The sequence below is a fragment of the Pyxicephalus adspersus genome, chromosome 7, assembly GCF_032062135.1.
Source record: "Pyxicephalus adspersus chromosome 7, UCB_Pads_2.0, whole genome shotgun sequence".
Classification (NCBI taxonomy): domain Eukaryota; kingdom Metazoa; phylum Chordata; class Amphibia; order Anura; family Pyxicephalidae; genus Pyxicephalus; species Pyxicephalus adspersus.
The window spans coordinates 75685760-75709491 of record NC_092864.1 but is presented as its reverse complement, the minus strand read 5'-3'; the positions used below and the strand labels follow the sequence as shown (position 1 = coordinate 75709491).

Genomic DNA, 23732 nt, shown 5'->3' with positions numbered 1-23732 from the left:
ATGTGTTGCAGAGCCACCAAATGGTCATGGTGGGCAGATACAAGGGCTCAAAGATATTTCTCCTGGCCTGATTAGCTCTTTCTGTCTGCCTATCACCTGCAGACTAATGTCTGCGGGTGATAGGCTGAGAAGAACTCCGCGGGGATGTCCAGAGGTTTGCAAAAGCCTTTCCAAAAGCGAGATGTAAATTGCACCCCATGATCAGATTCTATATGCGTGGTAAAGCAGAAAGGGGTACAAAATGGGCCATTTTGGAAAAACAATCCACGACCACCCAAATGACCATACAGCCATCGGAAAGTGAAAGATCCGTAATAAAATCCAGTGCATCAGTGCACAATGAGTGCATCAGCTCAGGAATTAGCAGAACTGGGTTTAAAGTTGATTACATAATCCAAAACAGGAAAAAACAAAGATTAATAAGCTTGCTGGGGGTTGAAGTGATGAGCAGACTGTAGGTATTGGAGGTTTTTTTTGTTGGTGGACAAGTCAGGAGAGAAAATCAAAATGTTGTCAAGATAAATGACAATGCAGATGTATAACAGGTGTGACACCAAGGCAGGATTGGGTGTGGAAGGAAGATTTATTTGCCCAAGATTCCTCTCTTATGAGATATATTTGCCTAGGATTCCTCTTTTATGTGAGGTATATTTGCCCAAGATTCCTCTCCTGTATGAAGTAGCAGGTGGAAGACTCTCACCTGTGAGATAATTAATGAAGAAGCACTAAGGATGGGGATATAACACAGAGCCAGGAGCTTAGTCAGTAGCTTGGCTTGGAGAGACACAGACAGGGGTCTGTGCGAGTTCAGCTCTGTTTGGAGACACAGCCAGGTGGACTGTGTGAGAGAGCTATGTTTGGAGACACAGCCAGGTGGACTGTGTGAGAGAGCTCTGTTTGGAGACACAGCCAGGTGGACTGTGTGAGAGAGCTATGTTTGGAGGCACAGCCAGGTGGACTGTGTGAGAGAGCTATGTTTGGAGACACAACCAGGTGGACTATGTGAGTGAGCCCTGCTGGATACACAGACAGTCGGTCTGTGAGGGAGCTCGGCTGAGAGACTCAGAAAGTCAGTCTGGGTGAGGTGAGCTCAAAAGTGAGTAGAAGGTTGCTGAAAGCTTGGTTTTGAGCTGACAGGGAGAAGACTAATGGATAGGGATGTCTGATGTATGTATGTAAATGCTGGACAGGCAAGGTTTTCCTTTGCTGTTTTGTTATTTTATCCGCAACCTTCAATAAACCTGGCTGCAAGCCAGCTTAAAGCTGATACCTTGGTGTGTGATCTGAGTTGGATGAACCAGACAAGTGTCCTTTGACCCCAGCAAAGGCGATCCTGAGCGTAACCCCTCACACAGGTCACAAAATACATGATTGACAAAGTGTTGGAAAACAGCTGGGGCACTACAGAGACCAAAGGGCATCACTAGATATTCTTAATGCCCATCTATGGTATTAAATGCTGTCTTCCATTTGTCCCCCTCCTTGATCTGGATTAGCTTATAGGCACCTAAAAGGTCTAGTTTGGTGAAGACCTGGGCCCCACGAAGGTGGTAAAAGAGCTTAGAGATAGGCAGCAATGAGTGGCAATTCTTGCAACTGTGATGGCATTTAGACCATGATAATCAATACATGGGCGGAGGGATCCATTTTTCTTTTGAACAAAGAAAAACCCATCTCCAGCGGGGGAAGTGGACTTGCGTATAAATCCCCTCTGCAGATTTTCCTTAATGTATTCTCCCATTGCCTTGGTCTCAGGGAGACTGAGGGGGTATACCCGATCTCTGAGAGGTGTAGATTTTGGTATGAGGTCTTTGGTACAATCATAGGACCAGTGGGGAGGAAAATGCTCAGCCTTGCATTTGGAGAAGACGTCATGGAAGTCTATGTTCTGGGTTGGGATGGATGGGGCCATCTCCGGCATGGAGAGAACGAGAGGCTTTAGAGGTGAGAGCTTAGTCAGACACTGGGAGTGGCAGGAAGGGTCCCAAGCCAATATCTCTGGAAAAGACCAATCAATTACTAGAGAGTGTTGATGAAGCCATGGGAGTCCCAGGATGACTGCAGATGAAGTCTGAGGGAGAAGAAGGAGGGTATGGTCTCATGATGAAGCACACCTATAGTAATTTGCATGGGCAAAGTTTGGGAGCAAATAAGTCCACAGGACATAATGGTACTATCCACCGCAAAGATATGCAGGGGTTGAGACAAAGGCTCTATAAGCCAGGCACAATCCTTGACAAAGGAAGCTTAAATGAAATTGCCTGCTGCCCAGCATCAATAAAGGCCTTAAGGGCAAGTGTGGACTTATTGTGGTGAAGCTGAATAGTTATGGGTGTTTGCTGAGTGCAGGGCAGAGAAGAGTGACCTAGCATGCCCCACTCAGAGCATACTAGGCCTGAAGTTTCTCTGAATCTGTGGACATAGTTTAATAAGGTGTCCTTTCTGTCCGCAATAGATGCAGAGGCTTTTGAATAGGCGTCAGGACCTTTCTTCTTAAGGCAGACGTGAAGGGCCCAATTGCATAGGTTCTTCTGTGAAGAAGAAGAAACAGGGACTAAAGGTTCCAGAGGCAACTGGAAGGATGGAGCTAGTCGTGGTGGGAAGACTTTGCATGAGCGAGATCCCTCTTCTAAAAACGCTCCTGGAAACAAATATCAATCCGGGTGGCCAGGGGGATGGAGTCATCCAGAGCAATGGGAATTTCTTGACCAGCCAACTCACCCTAATGCTATCAGAAAGGCCCTGCCAGAAGGTAGTGTGGAGTGCCTTGTTCCAAAGTACGAAATTTAATGGCAAACTATCCCACTGAGGAGGCCTGAGCTGGTTCATCAAAAACCCTCCTAAAGAGGTTCAGGAAGGCTTTAATACTACTGGTGACCAGATCCTTCCTTTCCCAGAGTGGGGAGGCGCACACCAAGGCCTCCCCAGAAAGCAGGGAAATTAAGTAAGCTACCCTAACCTGGTCAGTGGGGAAATTTTGGGGCAGAAGCTCAAAGTGTTGCACAGGTTGTTGAAGACACAACAGGTCTTGGGATCTCAAGAGAATCGTTGTAGAGGTGGCAGGTTAAGTGCAGAGACCAGTGGTATAGCAGTAGACTCAAGGCTGGGGTTCAGCAGGTACACCAGGGGGGTCAGAAGCTGATCCAGGTGATTAGCGAGCACATGAAGCTGGTGAAGTACCTGGATTTGAATAGCTTCCAGGGTGTCTGGCCTCCGAGAGAGTGATTAGTTGTGGTCTGCTGAGGCCTGGGAGGGTGTGGACATGGTTTGTGAAAACTGTAACGCTTGGGGAGATGGAGCCTCTAGGGGGCGCTACAGCTTGCACAAAAATGGTATGAGCTCTGAGAAGGGCCGAGGCCAAGAGTTCAAGCAGTAACCAGGTCTTCTTCAAAACCTCTAGTGGTGAGGATGTTGCGCTGCTGGTTACTGCCAGGTTGCGGTCCTTGGGCACACCAGGTTGGGCAGGATGATACTCGGTACCAAATCACTAGGTGGAAAAATTGACAAGGAAGGCCAGGGTCGGGGCAGGCAGCAAGCAAGAAAGGTCTGGTCACAAGCCAGGGTCCGAATACCAGGGATCCAGAAAATAGACACCTGTAACACAGGGGCCACCGCAGACACAGGTAACACAGGAGGCACTGGAAGCGACATAAGGCACAGGTGACACTGGCATACCCATAGACATACAGGAACACTGGAACAGCAATTTGCTTAAGCTGCATCCACAGATTTAAGGGAGAACTCTGTGTAACAAATCCTTGAAGCATACACACAGAGCCTTGCCTCAGCATAGGCTCTGGTCTGCCAGAGAAGAGCATGGTTTTTTGCCCACAGACTTTAAAATCAGATTCTGAGAGTAGCAGACATGAGAGGACTGTGCCAAGGATCATAGCCAGGTTGACACTTTTGGCTTGGTTAAGACTGTGAAAAAGGAGAGGAGCATACCAGAAGCTTGAAGGGGTATCATGGAGAGGAGAGTGGGCTGCATGGAACTCCTTTTCTCTACATTATTCATACCTGTTAGAGAAACCCTCTATTGCATAAACTGTGTGAGTCCTGTGGATGATTGCACAAGGGGCTTGTTATAATAAAAAGGCTGGAGAGTAATAGTTAAAAATAAATATTATTATATATGAATATCCATACCCTTTAATTTTTAAGTCAGCTTTCTGTTTTCTCTCGCTCATATGTGATATAACCTAACTGCAACATAGACAACATAGAACCAACACTAAACACATTACATAGGCTAGGGCTGCAAAAATTAGTCAGGCATTAAAGCAGACATAAATCCACTGATTACCTTTACAGACATGCTCCTCATGAAAGCTATCACAATTGCCACTAAGCTTATTCTAAGCGCTGAATTTTCTAGTCCTTAAATAGCTGCTGATCACATGTGTAGCACAGATCTTAACAAAAGCAAAAATTGCATCATCCTCAAAATATAGCTGCAAATGATATGAGGATTGAGTTTATGGATGCATATATTTCCATCGAGAATTTATAGGAAGACTAAGCAGATATTGACTGTATTGCAGAAACTGTATCATTCATTGAGTGTGTTACAGAGTCCAGAACTGCAACAATAATAAAACAAGTCTGATGTAGAAACACATCAATGAGTGTATACCAGAAACCAAGGAAATACCAATGAGTGCATTACAGAGACCAGAGACACATCAGTAGGTTTATGAGTATTTAACTACTACTATATGGTGATTCTTCAGGGTCTGCTAATAAATTGGCATGGTGTCACGGGCGGGAAGGTGGACCCTTTGTGTCACCAGCCTGTTTGGCAGAGACATGTACGAAGCACAGAGTCTAAGACATCAGCCCTGGCTTTAGCAGCGCACCCTGCAAGAGGTGATGAACTTTAGAAGGTGGTGCCCAGGTTGCAGCCCTCTGTACAAGCAGGGACTGGTAATGGCTGACTGGACAGAACTAAAGTGTAGTACAGGTGTGAAAGGCAAAAGACTAGTCAGATGAGCCGCAGGTCAGGGCAGGCAGCCATCAGGAGTAGTCAAACAAGCCAAGGTGAGTGGAATTTAGCAGCAGGCAGAAAGAGCCGGGGTCTGTATGCCAAAGAGTCAAAAACAGGATCAGCAAAATGCAGACAGCAACATGGAAGCAAAGCCTACTGGAACTTCTTGTTCAGGCAACTTCCTGTTGCCAGTTACTTCCATATATAAGGAAGATCATGTGATGAGGTGAGAACATGTGACGTGCATGTATCCGAACTCACCACCTGAGGGAGTGCTGGAAAAGAGGCAGTTAAGGTGTTCACATCATTACCAGCAGGTGTAGTGTATCAGAGTGTCAGGGCAACTGTCAGGGTGTCATATTTTCTAGACCAGAAGGGACCAGAGAATGAGATTCCAGAGTTTCTGCTGGCAGCAGGGGAGCCCAAGGTGGGTGATACAGAAGAGGCACAGATCCCCTGGTCCTGCGGGGATCTGTGACTGTATCCCCCCCTCTCCTGGGACCCTCTCCAGCCCGGTCCACTCTCTTTGTTGGTAAATTTAGCATGAAAGGAGCATGCAGATCTTTTGGAGGGACCCAGGAACATTCTTCAGGGCTGTATCCCTTCCAATATACCAGGTATTGTAGAGACCCCTAGACGGGAGTCCAGGATCTGTTCTACCTTGTACACTTCTTCTGACACAGCAGGAACAAGGCCAGAAGGTATAATCTTTTTGGAGAAACTGTTAAAAATTACTGGTTTAAAAAGTGAAACATGGAAGGAGTAATGAATTTTTAGAGAAGGAGGCAGTTTCAGCTTGTAGGTGACTGAGTTTATATGAGACAGGACAGGAAAAGGACCTATAAAATGTGGAGCAAACTTGGGGGAAGGCATTAGCAACCGAATATATTTTGTCCAAGCCAAACTTTATCACCAGGAGTGCAGGGGTTCTTTTCTTGTCAGCCCATTTCTTGTAGCGTACGGAAAAGCAGTTTAAAGTCTCTTGAACCTTTCTCCAAACCTGCTGAATGTGGTCAGCAGTAGTGGCTGCAGAAGGAAGTCAGACAGGGAAGGGACAGGAGAAGAGAGCCTATGGTGATGACCAGAGACAGTAAAGAAAGGACTTTGACCTGTGAATTCGTTGGAGACGTTGTGGTGAACCAGCTCAGCCCAAAGCAGAAGGTCTATTCAGTTGTCTTGCTGGGAGTTGACATACAGACAGAGATATTGTTCTAGGGACTGATTCATAAGACTGAGGTTTTGCCCAAGGGTGGTAGCCTGAAGAGAAGTCCAACTCCATCTTCATCAGGCGATGGAGTGCTCTACAGAAGCGAGAAGTGAATTGAACTCCACAATCAGAAACAATGTGTGATCCATGCAGACAGATGACTTCTTTGAGAAAGATTTTTGCCAAAGTGAGAGCAGAAGAAAGACCAGAAAAAGAATGAAATTGGCCATTTTAGAGAACCTATCATTCACAACCAAAATTGTGGTAAACTCTATAAAGGATGGAAGATCAGTAAAACGTTCATGGAAATATGAGTCCAAGGTTGTTCAGGAAAAGGAAGTGGGAGTAGAGGACTGGAGGACTATAATCAGAACCAGACAGGGTATTAGCTTTTACATTCTTTGAGCTTGGACGATAAGTGAGTGTAAAATCAAACTGGGAGAAGAATCTGTAAATACTGCAGATTCTTGTGATCGGTGAATATGTTCACTGGATGATGAGCTCCCTCTAATAAATGCTGTCATTCCTCTAAATCAAGTTTCACCATGAATAACTCGTTGTCTCTAATAGAACAGTTCTTTTTAGCAGGAGTGAATTTTTAAAAGAAGAAACTGCAGGATCTAAACTTGCCTGATGCATTCTTCTGTGACAAGACCGAATCAACTCAAACAAAAGAAGCATCCACCTCTAGAATAAAATGCAGGGAGGAATCAGGGCAATATAGAGCAAGAGCTGAAGCAAAGGCTTATTTCGGTGACTGAAAGGCCTGGGGTGCCTCTGGTGGCCAGACTTTACAATTACACCCCTTCATGGCCATGGATGTAATTGGGGCTATTAACAAGGAATAATCTTAGATAAAATGCTGATAGTAATTTGCAAAGCCAATGAACCTCTGGATAGGTTTAAGCCCAAATGATTCATAAGTGTAAATGGGTCATGTCACTGTCTCTGGGAACTTCGCCTGTCTTTGTGGAGCTCTTTCTTGTGCAGCTTCCAGCCACCTACTGGATACAAGACTCTCTAAGCTCTTGGGCTTGTGTGCTAAATAGTGCACCTGTGCTCAGGCTGCACAGGCAGGAAGAATCTGGATATGGGCCAGGTAGTCAGGAACTCCTCCCATCTTTTCCCTGACCAGCTCCAGGACCCAAAACTGGTTTTCCAGTTTTCCAACATCACTATGGAAATCCAACCAACCTTTTTCTGGAGCTTTTAACCCATGCAATATAAACACCATTACACACATTCCCAAATAGGCATTTTGACACCCTGTCACAGCCTGAAGGGTATTATCAGATATCCATAGTAGCCCCCCCATAGGTCAAAGAGCTCAAAGATATCAGGCAGTAGGTACCTGTTTTTTATGATATATTTATTTAGGCCTCTGTAATCTATACAGGCACGCAAGGAACCTTGCTTTTTCTGCACAAAGAAAAACCCAGCTTTTATCTATATTATCTTGAATATATTTAGACATAGCATTGGTTTCTGGGAAAGAGAAAGGGTAAACTCTGCCCCGAGGGAGAGAAGAACCAGGGACCAGGTCCCTGCCTTCTTTTTACTGGAGACATCCGCAAAGTCCAAGTATGGAAAGCAGGACATTTAAAAGCAGATTGCAATGACTTAGAACACTAGGGGGGTTAAAGGAGCAAAGGCTATTTTAGCCTCAGTAATAGTGGCGGGTGCTGTGACATTGCACCAGCTACCTTGATATCGTGCATTGTTTCTTTGTGATTTTTGACCTGACCTGTGCCTGGAATCTGACCACGTCTGTCTGCCACCTGCCCTGACCTGTGCCTTCAGCCTTCCTCCTCAGGTAGGGTGACCCTGAGGGTCGTGACTATTATATTATTACTGTAATGCTCAAATTTTTTCTCTAACCAACTAGGAACAGCAAAGATCTCTAATTACAAAAAAGATCCACTTAATATTGAAATATACATTCACGGACAATATTCACATTTGTACATATGAATCAAAAGTCAAAAAGAAATAATAGAATATCAGTCATGATATACATTTTAAAGAGATTTACACATGGGACCAAATGATATCTTATAAAAAAGATTTAAAACTTAATATATCATTTAAACCAGAATGTATTGTTGCATTCAGATCCATTTTGTTTCTGTCTGTACCAGCATTCTGTTACAGTCTCCTCCCCTTAGGATTATATGTAGACGATCAAGTGCAATAAATTAAAATTCAATATCAAAATTTTGTTTAAGCCCTATATGATAACTTATAGGTGTCACAAACTTTCTGTTCGTAATGCAGTAACTGTGTTAATAGGTTCTCCTGTAAAGGCTCTTTGGGAATTTATTACTGCCATTCAAACACATGGACCTTCCCCCCAGGGAATGTTGAGGGGAATGTCAGATTCCCTGTTTTTTTTTTATGGAGCATTGTCCATAGTGTTGGTGGAATTTTTCTCTCATCCATAGGTCAGAAGTTTAGATGGGCTAGGGACTAAGTCACAAGGCCAAATTTTTCCCTCCTAATATTGGAGCAGTGAGTATGATACTGATTAACATATTTACAATTGGTATTGTTATTTTATTGTTTTACAAATGTGGTTCATTAACAGTATCTATATACCTGAGGCTAAGGATGACCTATTGACCCTAACTTGCATTATAACCTACTGTGGGGTACAGTGTCAAAAACTCAATCCCGCGGTGAATTTGGCTGTTCTCGCTTACCAAAATTGTAAGCAAGAATGGCCAGTGTAAATTAGCCGATCAAACTCTAATTAAAAAAAAAAAAAAAAAAGCAGGCTGTGCTGATCAATGAATGCAGCTTCGGCTTCATTCATTGATCATCTCAGTGTGCGATCCTCAGCACTAGAGGTTAAATGGGGACAAGTCTCACAATTCAAAATTTGGTCCGGAAGAAGGCAAAAAAAACTCTGGTACAATTTGCTCCAACAGGGGAAAAAAATTCTTCATGATTCCATGAGGCAATCAGATGTTCCCTGGATCAGCAGTCTCTGTTATCTTTACTTTAAATACTTAATCTCCAGTTATATTCTGTGCTTCTAGAATCCATCCAGCTTTTTATTAAAGCAATCTATAGTAGTTGCTGAAATTATTTCCTGAGGGAGCCGATTCCACATTTTCAGAGACCTTACAGTGAAAAATCCCTTCCTTATCCGGAGCTTAAACATCTTTTCCTCCCTAAAGAGTGCCCTCTTGTTCTTTGTAATGATCTCAAAGTGAATAATGGGGAAGAGTATATGGACCATTTATATATTTATACAGGATGATCATATCCCCCCTTATACGTCTCCTCTCAAGGGAGAATAGATTCAGTTCAGCTAATCTCTCCTCATAGCTGAGCTCCTCCATTGCTTTTATTAGTTTAGTTGCCCTTCTCTGCATTCTCTCCAATTCCACAATGTCCTTTTTGTGAACTGGTGCCCAAAACTGCACTGCATATTCCAGATGTGGTCTGACCAATGCTTTGTACAGGGGCAGGATAATGTCTCCATCTCTGCAGTCTATTCCTCTTTTAATACAAGAAAGTACTTTACTAGCTTTAGCTATTGCAGCTTGGCATTGCATGCTGTTATTAAGTCTATGATCTACCAGAACCCCCAGATCCTTTTCCCTTTCTGACTCCTCGAATGTATTCCCCCTAGACAGTATGAAGCATGCATGTTGTTAGCCCCGAAGTGCATAACTTTACATTTATCTATTTGAAATGTCATTTGCCACTTGGCTGCCCAATCACACAGTACATCCAGGTCTGCTTGTAGATTATAGACATCCTGTATGGTTCTAATTCCATTACATAGTTTGGTGTCATCTGCAAACACAGAAATGGTACTTTTGATCCCAAACTCTATATCATTTATAAAGATGTTAACCAGTAAAGGTCCCAACACTGAACCCTGTGGTACACCACTAATAACCTTAGACCATTCAGAGTATGAATCATTAATTACAACCCTCTGGATGTGATCTTTAAGCCAGTTCTCTATCCATTTACAGATTGACTTTTCTAAACCTATTGACCCTAACTTGCATATTAACCGTCTGTGGGGTACAGTGTCAAATGCTTTAGCAAAGTCCAAGTACACTATATCAACTGATATTCCACTGTCTGCCTGTTTACCTATTTCCTCAAAAAAGGAAGAAAAATTAGACTTAGGTCTTTCTTGAAGCTGTGCTGACTATCACTTATTATAATATTTTCTAGCAGAAACTCATCCACAGAAATTGCTTATTGAACAAGCGATGATAGCACAGATAGAAAAAGCAGCAAACATTTTTTGATAAGGAAAAGGTGTCCAAGCCAATGCCTATTTAAGCTAAATAATGTTAAACAATCATTTATGAATTCAAAATGTGTAATGTCTTAAGGAAATGCCCCCCTAACCTACACCACTATGCCTAAGATCAAGATGATTGTTTTAATTGTTAAACATTTTTAAAGAGACAGAAAATTCAATTAAAACTCAAGAATTGTAAATGCCTACTTGTAGTATTTTTTCTCAAATCAATTCTATATTTACTTTCAATCTCCCTTTGAACATTCTAGAAATTTTGACTACTTCAGGAAAATTAATTTCTCTAGAACAGTGTTCTCCTTATTTGCATGTCAAAGCCATCACACTATTGCAGAAGACATAAAATGACAATCTAAGAATTATTTTGTTGTTAGTATGCACCCGTTACATTTTGTTATTCTATACATGCCAAGGTAAATGTATCTCAAATGTTCACAGTGATCTCAAATTCAGGGCACCTTCTCTGAAAACACTTATTGTATAAGGATAATGTTTTCGAAATGCATATGAGTTTTCTATTGAAATCAATTAAACTATTAAACAGATGATAATAGGATACCTTTCTTTTATTTGTTTTTGTTATGAAAATCTGGTTGAAAGTGGTTGACGTTGCTAAAAACAATGTTCATAAAAGTATAATGACGGCTCATTCTAATTAAAGTTAGTCTCCGACTTACATACAAGTCAGAACAGGTACAATATTTTAATAAATGCAATTAGGACAGATGTTTGTCCCAACATATTATTAGACAGCATGGTGTCAGTTGCTGTAAAAAATACTCACTGTTAGTTATTCACATACAAAGCAAAAAAAACTTTATGGAGCTTAGACATTCATTAACTTCTGGAGCAAGCTGTGCTTTGATATGCAAACAGAACAAACTGCAGAGTTGTAGATGTTGTCCTGCAGATGTTGCAGGAGAGCCAAGTGTCAGCTGTGTTTAGCAAAAGATTTCTTCTGCAGGTCATGCTATTCTGGCTAATAAATTTAAAATGGTCTTTAGAATTTTTATTTGTAAGTTCAGGAAACCTAGAGACAGCACTACGTGACATTTCATGAATACAGATTTATGGGAGATTTTATGTGACAGATTAGAAAACATTTTTTCCAAGGTAGACCAGTAAATATTGTAAATTGTCTACCTCCTCTCATAAAGCAAAAGCATAAATAGTTAGTCAAGGAAAGGGTTTGCGTTCATGAACCAGCTGGCCAAGGAACATAACTAAGAGTGTGCCTGAAAATAGGGAAGTTCTCCTTTGTCTATATACACCCATAGTTTATATTATGGTAAATAGAAAGAGGTTAAGAAATCTTACTACTTTAACTCAATTTAAACAACTTAAACTTAAAAAATCTGCATTGAATTTTAATCTTAATTCGGCATTCACAGCAAGTAAATTATTCGCTGTTTTTAAATTAGTTTTTTAGTATTTTCTGTTTATAAATTAAGTATTATTCTTAAAAATGTTTTTAAAATTATAATATATGTCATTTACTTTATTCTTTTAATATGTACATACAATTTACTAATAATTTGTATTTTTGCACAGCTGAAAAGGGAAATGATGACTTCTATTCCAAAAGAAGACACTTAGCTGAGCTTGCAGCAAAAGGAAGCCTACCCTTACATCCTGTCCGGGTGGATCAAGAAAGATCTTACAGCCCAGAAGCTGGCAATCTTGGAGGCACAATGGGTGGAAGTCTTGGTGGCCATATTGGAGGCACTCTTGGTGGCACTATTGGAGGCAGCCTTGGTGGTTCAGCGGGAGGCACACTTGGTGGCTCAGGAAGTGGTACTTTAGGTGGCACTCTGAGTAGTGGAACACTAGCTGGTACACATGGTGGCACAATGAGTGGCACATTGGGTGGCACTCTGAAATTAAATGGACAAAAATCAAAAGTCAACAAAGTACATAATCATCCCCTGGCTTCATCATACAACCCAGACTACAAAACCTGGGACCACAGCGAGCATTCTTTACGGCGGCAAGCTTATGCAACCAAAAAGCATTGTCCAGTGGAGTCTGTAAATGAATCATCTCAGAATCAGCATTATGTTTCTCCACAGCCATACTTTGTAACTAACAGCAAAACAGAAGTAACTGTCTGAAAAAGTCTCTCCAACTGGAATTGCATATATTTAGGATAGATAAGTGGAAGTCCTCATATGCAGCAGATTCAGAAGAACAGATTAGGTTTCATATGTCAAGCAATACTGTCAAGGAATGCAATTAGGGATTCCATTTTTTACTTTACAGTGAAGATAATGAAAGAAAAATACTTTTGCCTACACTTTTTTTAAACAAAAATACAAATGATAATTTTATGATACAAAGTAGCACAAAAGAGCCTTCATCTCTGCAAAAATGAACATGTTTATTTCTAACTGTAGAGGAGGATATGCTAAGGTGGAAGTCAAATTGGCCAATATTTTTGTAAGCAAACAACAAAAAAGGGAAACAAAATGTAAGGAAATGATTATTTTAATTATAATCATTTTGCACATCTGTGAAAACCCATTGGAATTTAGGTCTTTCCATCAAAAAGAAGCAAAAAAAAAACAAATGAGGTCAAGAACCTTATTAAGACTGTTACATATGAATTTCAAAAAGGGAATGGAACCTTTCTTATTGGTGGAAAGTTCCAAACTTTAAAAAAAAATAAAAAAAACTTTTTAAATGTATCAAGGGAAATCAAAAGAAGTTAACCTTCTGCAAAGTACAGGAAAACAAGGAATCTTCTTTGGATAAAGATTTTTCAAAGATTTAAAAAAATATAATCCATGTGTTCTTCCTTTCCTGACATTCCACAAATAAGCAGATGGGAAAAATTTTATGTACTGTCAACTAGGAATTTCTTCAGTGTTTTGCCTATTTTCACTTGCTTATGACTGGAAACATACAAAGTGGGCGGTGCCTTTAATGTATTTCTATTGTTCAATGAAAAGTCTTGTTTGATTCTTTTTATGTTTTGCTTAGTTCTTTGGATTTTGCTGAGTACTAGCTTCTTCTTTGTAAATTGTTTCAAAGTATGTTAAATATATTTAAACGATGTTTTGCATATCTGCTTAATATAATTGCAGTGTGTTAGGGTCATGTTTTCTTTTTACTTGTAAGGTAAAGTTTGCCTGAACGTTTTACATTTTTGCTTTGACCAGCAACAAGTAATGGAAATGACCTTCAAAAATAACCTTTTTGAGATAGTTTTGTGAATGCTTCTTCAGTTTGCATGGGGGCTGCATTATCTGACCTACCCAGTGTACTGGTGTCCCTTAGATATTCAACAATAGAACAGTAAAACAAAATCATAAATCTAATATCAGATTACCTGCATGTGTTACTGCATTTAAATGCCTACAAAATAATACATTTGTTCTTACTTTTTTTTCAAAGTAAGGAAAAACTTGACTAATTCTTAGTTAAATAATAAAACAGTAACTGGCTTAAAGCTGAACTCCAGGCAACTATAAATGACACAAAACTGTAAATGCAGCTCTGTGTACATCAACTCTTTTGTGACCAGAGGTAATTGATGCTCAGACCAAATTATTATATTATATTCCAAATATTATAATATATATATATATATATATATATATATATATATATATATATATGTATATATATATATGTGTGTGTGTACTATATTTATTTGCTACTACTTTTAGTAAAATAAACGCTCTGTTTTAATTACAAGCCACGAAAATGTACAAATGTTAAAAAAGAGATTTTTTTTCAAATCACAGATTTCAACAAGATCTGTAAATTGTGATTATTGCAGTAGAGAATAATTGGTTCTCCTGCCTGCCAAGGCAGTGCTGAATATTATGATTGGATGAACAGAAATGCAATTCCTTTTGCAGGTAAATTAGCTCTCTACATTTGATTTAGCAGTGTATGTAGCTACTTTCCTGGAGTTCAGCTTTAAATGTGAAATCTGAGGCATTTTGTAGACCCCCAGATCTAGACTTTGCAAAAGGTTTATACTTTCGAAATAAATTCTCTTGGACTATGCTGCAAATGTAAATAATGGAGATATACTACAAATGATTTTCCTACTTTTTAGAAAAGTAGATGCATTTTAGTTACCATTTTGTAGAAACATATGTAATACTCTCACCCCTGTTATATTATCTTTCCTACAAAAATATATAGTTTGTAAGAGTGGGCCTGCCTTCTTAAGAAACTAATACAAGCACTTTTGTTTGAAAGCTCTTAGAGAGGGATTACATCCATTAAGTAAAACTCTGACTATATCTGTACATAGGTAATCAAATTCCAGTAATACTTTTGCACCTTCGGTATTGTAGATGCAATAAAGTAGGCCTAAATGGATGATTACACATTAAGCTTTGTTGCCTTGCAGAGAAGAAGGGCCATTTTCCAGGGAAAATTGTCCGCCAAATTCTTAAAACAGGGGGTGCAGAGGCAGAAAATGCAACATGTAATATATACTGTATTTTATGTACTGTGCAGTTATTAACTGGATAATATTAGATAGGCAGCCTATGGTAGAGACAATATTTGACAGTTTCCATTAAAAATGCCAGGGTTAGACACAAATTCATAGCCCTCAGTACTTCCTGTAAGTCCAGCTTTTACATTAAGTACTAAGGAGCAGCACGTTGGCAACAAAGAGTATTGGACTAGAATTATTCTAGTTATTCATCCCTGGCTGTCTGATGTTTGACTGTAATTCATTAATTCTTTAAACAGTCCAAAGTCTACAGTTCATGTTTTGGTATACAATGTGATTTTTTTATTACCACATTAGCACTGATTGTTTGAAGATCTAAAATTGTAATTGGTTTTTTTAATACAATACAAATGTGAGTTTATAATCTAATAAGTAATGACTCCAATGGACTACAACATTGATCCTCTGTTTTTATAACAGACAACGACAGTTATGGATAAAAATGCATAATTGTTTCTGTCTATGTATTTATGTTAAGTATTAAATTACATTTCTGAAATCTGCATCCTTTCACCTAAGTATATTTTGTTTCAGAGAATTAGGAGCGAATATCCAATACAATGTATCAAAACTGCATACATTTGTACGTGCTGAAGAGTGTGCAGGTTTGATATTATTATATATAAGAGGGCATTTTGTTTTAGGGCTCCATTTCTCAGATGACTTCATCCATCGCTGTCTTTTGGTATGATATGATGTGGTTATAAAATACTGGAACATTTTAGATATACCTATTGTACATCTAATCCATTACTTATTCATATGTGGAGAAATTTTAGAAAGATAAATTCTTAATATGCAATGTCAGTTTTCCAGCGCTAATCCCTTGTGTAAGTACAGAATATGTAGTGGCTAGAAATAAAAAAAAAAAAACGCTCATTGATACGGGTGAAAGGCCAATGTTTGGTACTTCACAGACAGTGTTATTCATATTCTTGATGCACATAAAATCTTTTATTTTTTAGATAATGAATAGAAAGCAGAAAAACATTATATAATGAGTTACTATCAACCTAACACCCTATTAATGCTTTGTCATCAGCAGCACAGATCTAAATCCTATGATAATGTGATATTACTTGTCTTTCACACATTAAGGATTACTTTCTGCAAATATTCTTATCAGCAATTTATAAGTAAAAACTAAAAAGTTGCTGCTGACTGACTTTAAGCTTTAATCTTTACTGGTAATAGTCCAGAAACGAGTCTTTTTTTCAGTATCATATGACATAGAACTACTCAGTGTTATATTTTGCAAATTTACAGACACTTTAGTTATTTTATGCATTGTGGACTCAAAGTTCTGAATCAGTGGTTCCAATAATAATATGTAATATTTGTGACTAAAACATTTTTTACTAAGGTCTTACCAGATAATTCCTAAATTGACAGTCGATATCCTCATTCAGACACATGCCTCATCACATAAAAACTCTGCTTAAGACTAAAGTTTTTTATTATGACATAACACAACAGGAAATCATTAATAATGCAATATCACTTACATAAGTTCTATTTATGGAGAACCCCAGAAACAGTGACCATTTCATTATATTAGAGGATCAAGAGAAGAAGAACAATAATCTAAATTTTGCTGTTTTCAACAACGGCTCAACAAACATTCTTTTGAAAAAAAATGCTATTTACAGGACAGGCACTGAAATACACAAATTGTGTCCATGATATTTTTTGTGCAGTTGTGTAAAGTTTTTTAATTAGCTACATAAATATGTATTTTCCAAAGGAAAGTTGTGCAAATTACTTTTTGTATCGCAGGCCAGGGGACAGGACATTCCCGTAAGGGGTGGTTGGGATGCAAATGTGATCACTAGAAGTCTGCTCCTTTCCAAAGGGTTATTTTCCAGAGAGCAAAGTCTGATATATCCCTACCAGCAGGTTGGGTTTATAAAAATCTTAAGATTTTTATATCCATAGTCAAAATAAATGAATAAAAATACATATAGATTTAATGAAATCAGGTTTTAGGATGTATATGTTTTTGACCTATGACATCTTGCACTTATTTGTCCTAATAGGACAACAATGATATAGTAATCAGACATACTAGAACTGTCTTACTGTCTTACTGAAGTGTGCTGAATACTCCGGTGCTTTTGTACAATTTTGCAGTCCATCAGTTATTTAAATCTGTTGAAATTTTAGTTTTTGGATCTTTGTAAAAGTATAAGGAGAAAGGAAGCTTTTCTTTTAGTGATAATGATGGGTCTTGAGAAATCTATGCAGCACTGTCCACATGGGTACATTGCCAGATTCATTTAGAACGTTTACCCTTATCTGTGTATGCAACATAAAGCATTAGAGCATTCACAGTGAAAGTGTTGTTCCATTTTCTATGCAGAAAAAATGCAGTTAAATGTGTTTAAAATCAAAATTTTAATATGTGGCAGTTATCTTTCCATAGTTCTTTTTAGTAATGTTGCTACCTAATAGTAATAATGTGAACATAAACTGAATGTAATGTTTGTCGAGTACATCAAGACAAAGGTTAAATAAATAAATACTAAAATTCAATCATTTAAATGAAAATGAAAAATACATTTTCTGGAAATAATTTGCATTCATAACTAAGCTTATCTTCCTGTAACCTGCATTAAGTTATTCTAAACATATCACATAATATGCTGTATATTGATCTCTAATACACTTTTTGACCATCTATGCTAGTTGTTTCATAAATGCAGAATTTTTCTTCCAGTAAGATTGTTTATTACAGTACTTGTACAAATGATTATGACCATGATCTGATTTGAAGAGAATTTAAAGTAACATTTCTGTTTGCAGATAAATTATAATAAGTCTGCTTCAGTATACAAGAAAAATTAAAATAATAAAGCACCAGGTAAAATCACTTCTGCTTCTCGGCACATAACCAGTGCAAAAGTCATGCCCCCAAATCCATTCTTGTATGTATTTTCTTGCATCTTGAATCTTCTTCTCTCTCAATTTAAAAGAGTAAATACTAAAGCTTTAAACTAAGGGTTGAATATAATAACTTTTGACATTTAGAAAATGCATCACACTTCTTACATTTAAACTGAGCATTTTATTTTTTACGTTTTATTTTGTATGTGAATCCAATTATAACTCATCAGAATCATATACTATTGGACCTCCATTTTTGTAGGTTGAAGAGAACAGCATTTCATTCAGAAGAAAACAATTATGTCTTTAGTGACAGGTAACATGTGAAACAATGGATAAAGTTTAATCAACATTAGTTTACAAGATTATTTAATCTGCAATTTTGTCAAAGAATGCATTTAAGGAGTTACAAAAACTGTGAGTTACAAAAAGTAACTACTACTACATACAGCAATCAGCTTTTTTTAATGCATTTCAAAAATAAAATACCACTGGTTTCTGTAGGCAAATTTCTGCACCACTTTTTACTTTCTAATTTTTTTTATCATCTGTATTTTATATTTCATCTTGTGAATGTATTTTTGACATTTACAACAATTAATTTACTCAGTTTGTATCCAAAAATGTAACCATCTTAAACCAAATAAATTTGTGAAATCATAAAAGTGTGGTTAAAATTAGTAGAGTCTTTTTAAATGTTGCACTCCAGCTTAGCTTAAAGGTATAAATAACCTAATGGATGTTCAAATCTTATAGTATTGTGACTGTTACACCAGCCTTTTCTACACTTGCTTGTAAAACACAATTTTAAAATTGTATTTTTTAAAAAAATTTACATGCAATTATTTACTTATGGATGAATTAATTCTGGTAATTCATTGTATGCAATTTAAATAGTCATAAACATAAGGATAAACATTTAATATTTGGCTATGCATTTGGGACAAAACTTCGGCCCCATGGCCCTGGTGTAGTAACTTACCTTGGATTCTCTTACAATTCTTTGCTCCAGCATTACAATTTCTACAAGCTCTTAACAAATTTAAAATGGACACGATTTTATAAGGCCCTCCAAGACTAGAGAAGGTATACTATCATTGGAGAACCCGGTTGATCCAGGAAACCTAAACTGGATCTGGTCCAGGATTAAAAACATTTGCCAACTAATGGATATTATTTTTAAGAAATCTATTCCATGTTTATTGGATTTCCCAGGTTTTCCCATGATAGTTCATCTTCTTCAGTCCTGGAGAGCTTTAATAAATCAGGCCTTATGACTCCTCCTCATTGTAGCACTTGATATAATGTCTTCTAATAGTAAGATATTCATAGCTCTATAATTGTGCCATTAGGTAGAGATAAATTAATGCTAAAATAAACCAGGTTAGAGAGTGATTCTATGGAGCCAGAGTGCCAGGTTTAGATAGGTATAGTTTAAGACAGGATAATGTTAATAAAAATTATCATCATTTATAGAATGCCGGTACATTTGTACTATCCGACCCCAACTTATTGACTTGTGCTTTGCAACTGTGAGGCCCTGGTCCAGACCAGTCCCCAAATCTAACCCCGCACTCTTCACCTATAGCAAGCTCCCGCTCAGCCTTGGGAAACTGGTTGCATTTCCCAGCACACGGTTGCCCCGAGGGACATAGAGCGCAAGGAATGGTGTCTAGGTAAGGGCTTTATTCACAACCCAACACAACCAAAATGACAGCGCCTTTAAGCATTTTATAATTCCCTGGTCTTTCTGTCACCTTCCTGATCCTATTTAAAGAATGTACACAACATTTACTTCTACAGGAGTTAAATTACCCATGTACAATATTATTATGCCTAAAAATTTGTTTGAGATAACAAAGAATCCCACCAAGGTACAAATCAGAAGCGCCTTCTGCAAAATAGTGCTCGTCCAGAGTCCCTTAATGGAGGATAGCATTAAATAAGTCACCCACACTAGCAAGTAAATCTTTGTTTTAGTCAGTTCCATCTTTAGGTCATTGTCTGGAAAATAGCCAATGTAGCCAAAGAAAATAGTCTGCAGGACCCTTCTCTGTTTTGCCATCAGAAAGGGGTCCTGTGTGCCCTCAAAACATTGGTTATTTCGTGCATTGTGACCTGATGTTGACGCAATGAAATATCAAATGAATTACCTTGTGATTACTTATTTTTTTTGTTTGGACCTTTGATAGCTGCACCCTGGCCCCACTGGCACACTGTCTGGTATAAGACATAACTAATATATATGGCTCAGTTATAATGATTCCACATACTGTAATAGTAACTATTACAATTGAACTTTTGTTAGGTAGAGGCACATATTTAATATATTGTTTATGATAATTGTTAAAAAAAAAAAAAGCAAGACATTAATTTTTTTTCACCAATATGCAAAATGCACAGAAGCACAGAGTCTGCGTTAACATATCAAATCGAATTCAGTGTTGCATTAATATATCCAGCAAAATGATTTTATGAATTATAACTAAACTTAAAATCAAATATGTAATACATGGCAGCTTACCAGTCCTTAGATGTGGTGGTTCTCTTTTTTGTTACATTGATTTAAATATAAATCTAGGGCATAAAATGCATCTATCACTGCATTCTATGCATCTATCACTGCATCACTAACATTCAAAACAGTAATCAACATCAATGCCTTTAAGTAAATACATTTATTTGTGACACCCTTATTTCCTCAGAGTCTTCGATCCCACCACAATAGGCTTCCATTTAGTCCTGCATCATGATGGTTTCCTTCTGTGTTCTGGCACAGAGGAACCAACAGGCACCATCTTCTGGAGTCTTCTTACTGCTTCTGCTTACATCACATGATCTCACACTGCACGAGCATGATATTGGCACTTTTTTTTACATTTCCGGAAAAGCCCCTAAGCAGCCCAAAGCCTCCGGATTAAGGTTACTTAGGTATCCCAGGAGGTTATCATAAAGGGTTATCCAGCCTTTTTTATTAGGTAAAATATGCGATAATAGGTTCGCTTAAAAGGGGAAATATGGGTGCAGTTTTTTTAGGTTTAGATTAGGTTTAAATATGCTTTAATGGACTTCAATTTTTTAATATAGCTGTTTATTTAGGACACCTATGTCTACCTGTAACTTTATGAAAAACATTTGATTTTCCTCTTTGAAAAATTATATAAAGGTTTTCAACTAAAATTAACACTTATTCTAAAGAAATAATGGCCCATACACACTTGTCTGCTCTGATCTCACAACTGACAGTAAACATGTGCAGGTGTGGTAAATGCCGTTCAGAAGGAATAGCATTTTAAAGCTCCTATGTGCATATTGCATATCCATGTGCTGTGCAGTAATGAACATCACAAAGCATTTGTTTGAATCCAGAAAGCATTTACAATGCAATGAAAATGTTAAAACCGGTTATTGATATTACTAAAAATATTATAGAAAGTAATTTAATTCAACTTTAAACTTTATAGTGGATTACCAATGCAAACAGATGACTTTTTTGAATTTGCTTAAAACATTTACATACCTTCCTCTTTTTGTATTTGTTTTTAATTATTATCTGTATGACAATTTAGGTAAGGCACATGGTCATATATTTTGTTTTAACAAAAGAAAAATCAATTACTGCACACAGCATTTGTATCCATGGACTGCAATGTTTTTATCCTTTCCTGTGTTTTATTCTGTGTTTGCCCTCTTATATAAAATTGCTTTATTTTCTTGTTTATAATGCATTCATTACAAGTGTTGTGGGCATATTCTATGTAAAACCTCTTTAGTAAATGTATGTTCTATAAGTAGGCTGGTATTTTATACCTGTCAACAGCAAAAATCTAACGCTGATAATTCCCATAAAAGCATATTTGTGTTTCCTTTTAACCTTCATTTTGAAGAATGTTTTGTTAACATATTTACTCATTATATAATATATACATTTCTTACATGGCAATAAAAATTAATATATGTGAACCTAAGACTGTGCTTCATAAATCCATCAATCTATTTATTTCACCTGTTTCTTTTATAGGGGGTGTAAAAATATGTTTAATTCTGGCCTCAAAAGTGTTACTTTTTTGAACCATTTTTTGTATTGAATGGTACTTGCTTTTTAAAAAAAATACTTACACTAGTCTAGTTTTAATTATCTTTTCTTGATAATTTATGTGCTTCGGGGTAAGTTGGGTTTTGCCACAAATAGAACAGGTTAAAAGCATTTAGGAATACACATATTCATTTTTACAATCCACAAAAAATATCTGTTGATCATGCCAGAAACCTTGTAAGCTCTTACTTTCTTGTTCACTCTGTATCTACTGCACTGACATTTTGAGCATTCTTCTTCTTTGTGGACTATAGGACACCCTTCTCCCTTATGAAATGGAGATGGGAGTGCTCTGTAGAGCAACACAAGAAAACGTGGCATAGCTAAACATTGTTTAGGATTTCAGCTTAACATTCTTCTTGTTGTCCGTGTTTTTTAAGACAAGAAAGTATTTTGCTTATACATCAACATACAGGCATACCTAAACAAGCAATCCTAAACTATTATCCTTCTTCAAGCATATTAGCTTCAAATCAGGGATTTTAGTTTCAAATGTTTAATTGGTCAGGACACATCTATCTCTGCTTCTCCTTTGCTATCTTCTGTCTGTTCTCCTGTGTATCCTCTTGTTTGTCTGTATAATCCCATTATCATACCAGGTTTAACACTCCCCCACTTCCGGTTACACTTGGATATTGGTCTAACTGGGAAGACCAGTCAATTAACATTTCAATGAAGTGAGGAACTAAACTCTAAACTTTATGTTAATCATTTTCATTTTAGTTACAAAATTATATAAATAATCATAGCAACACATACCACATAACAATAGTTTCTAGTTTAGAAAGTATTTGTTCAGAAAAGAGCAAAGTAACTCTTCCATAATATACATAGGGGGGGGATCCCTTTTGACCCCTGCATGGGTAATACTTTTGTCACTGGACCAGCTGCAATGCTTTGTTTAGCTGCTTTGGGCCTGTGATCGTGGAAGTTCATTTAAAAATAGGCAAAAGGAAAATTCCAGATAAAAGTCCATTGCCCTCCATGCCATATGGAAATGCTTAGATGAAAGTCTATTCTAATATAACCATCTTCTGAAAATCATCTGCAGCTTTCTCATCTTACAATTTTGGCATCCCTTCCAGTCTGCATGCTCCACCTCTTGATGCTTATGCCCTTAAAAGAGTAAAACAAAGCAGGATATATTTCTTCCAACTAAGCCAATACCCACAGTATACTGCTTAGCCATCTGTCTGCTTACCCACTATATTGTGCGATGTGATGCTGTTACACCAAATTCTATTTTAGGGGTAAGAGCATTCCTATTTCTCTGTACTGTCCTGGAAACACTATCCTACTGCTAAACATGTTACATTATATTTCAGTACTCAATGTAATCTCAGTTATGCAAGAAGGCATGGCACAGAACATCTTCTTTTAGCTGGACATGAACTAAACAACACACATCTCTTACATCATAGATGTATCTTTTATTTAGAGGATTTAACAAATTCCTTCCAATAAAACCATGTACGCTAAAACTTTTTATTATGGCCATAGAGACCTGCTGTGAGGTCCTTCATGAGCATGATCTCATTCATAACATAAAACCACTGTGCTATGGAGGGGCAAGAGGACGACTTCCAGTCCAATGGGATACATAATTTTGCTCTATTTAGTAGGTGTCTGACCACTGAGATTTTATGAAACTTAAGGGAGAGGGAGCTATGTTGTAACAAAAAGAAGGCTGGGTTATCTGGGACTGTAATTATTTGTAAAATCCCCCGTACTGCTGTCCAGAATGGAGACAGCAACCTCTCCTACATTGCCGCACCAGCAGTGGTCAGATACATCAGG

The 23732-nt window shown here is 37.7% G+C and overlaps 1 protein-coding gene across 1 annotated transcript in view; it reads left to right on the top strand.

The window, feature by feature from the left end:
* Nucleotides 1-21802, top strand: part of SHISA9 (shisa family member 9) — a 366487-nt gene extending 344685 nt beyond the window's left edge. The window contains exon 4 of the mRNA XM_072418984.1: nucleotides 12031-21802. Within this exon, the coding sequence (XP_072275085.1) occupies nucleotides 12031-12590 (560 nt within the window). The 3' untranslated portion in view covers nucleotides 12591-21802. The remainder of the gene's footprint in view (nucleotides 1-12030) is intronic.
* Nucleotides 21803-23732: the final 1930 nt, after the last annotated feature.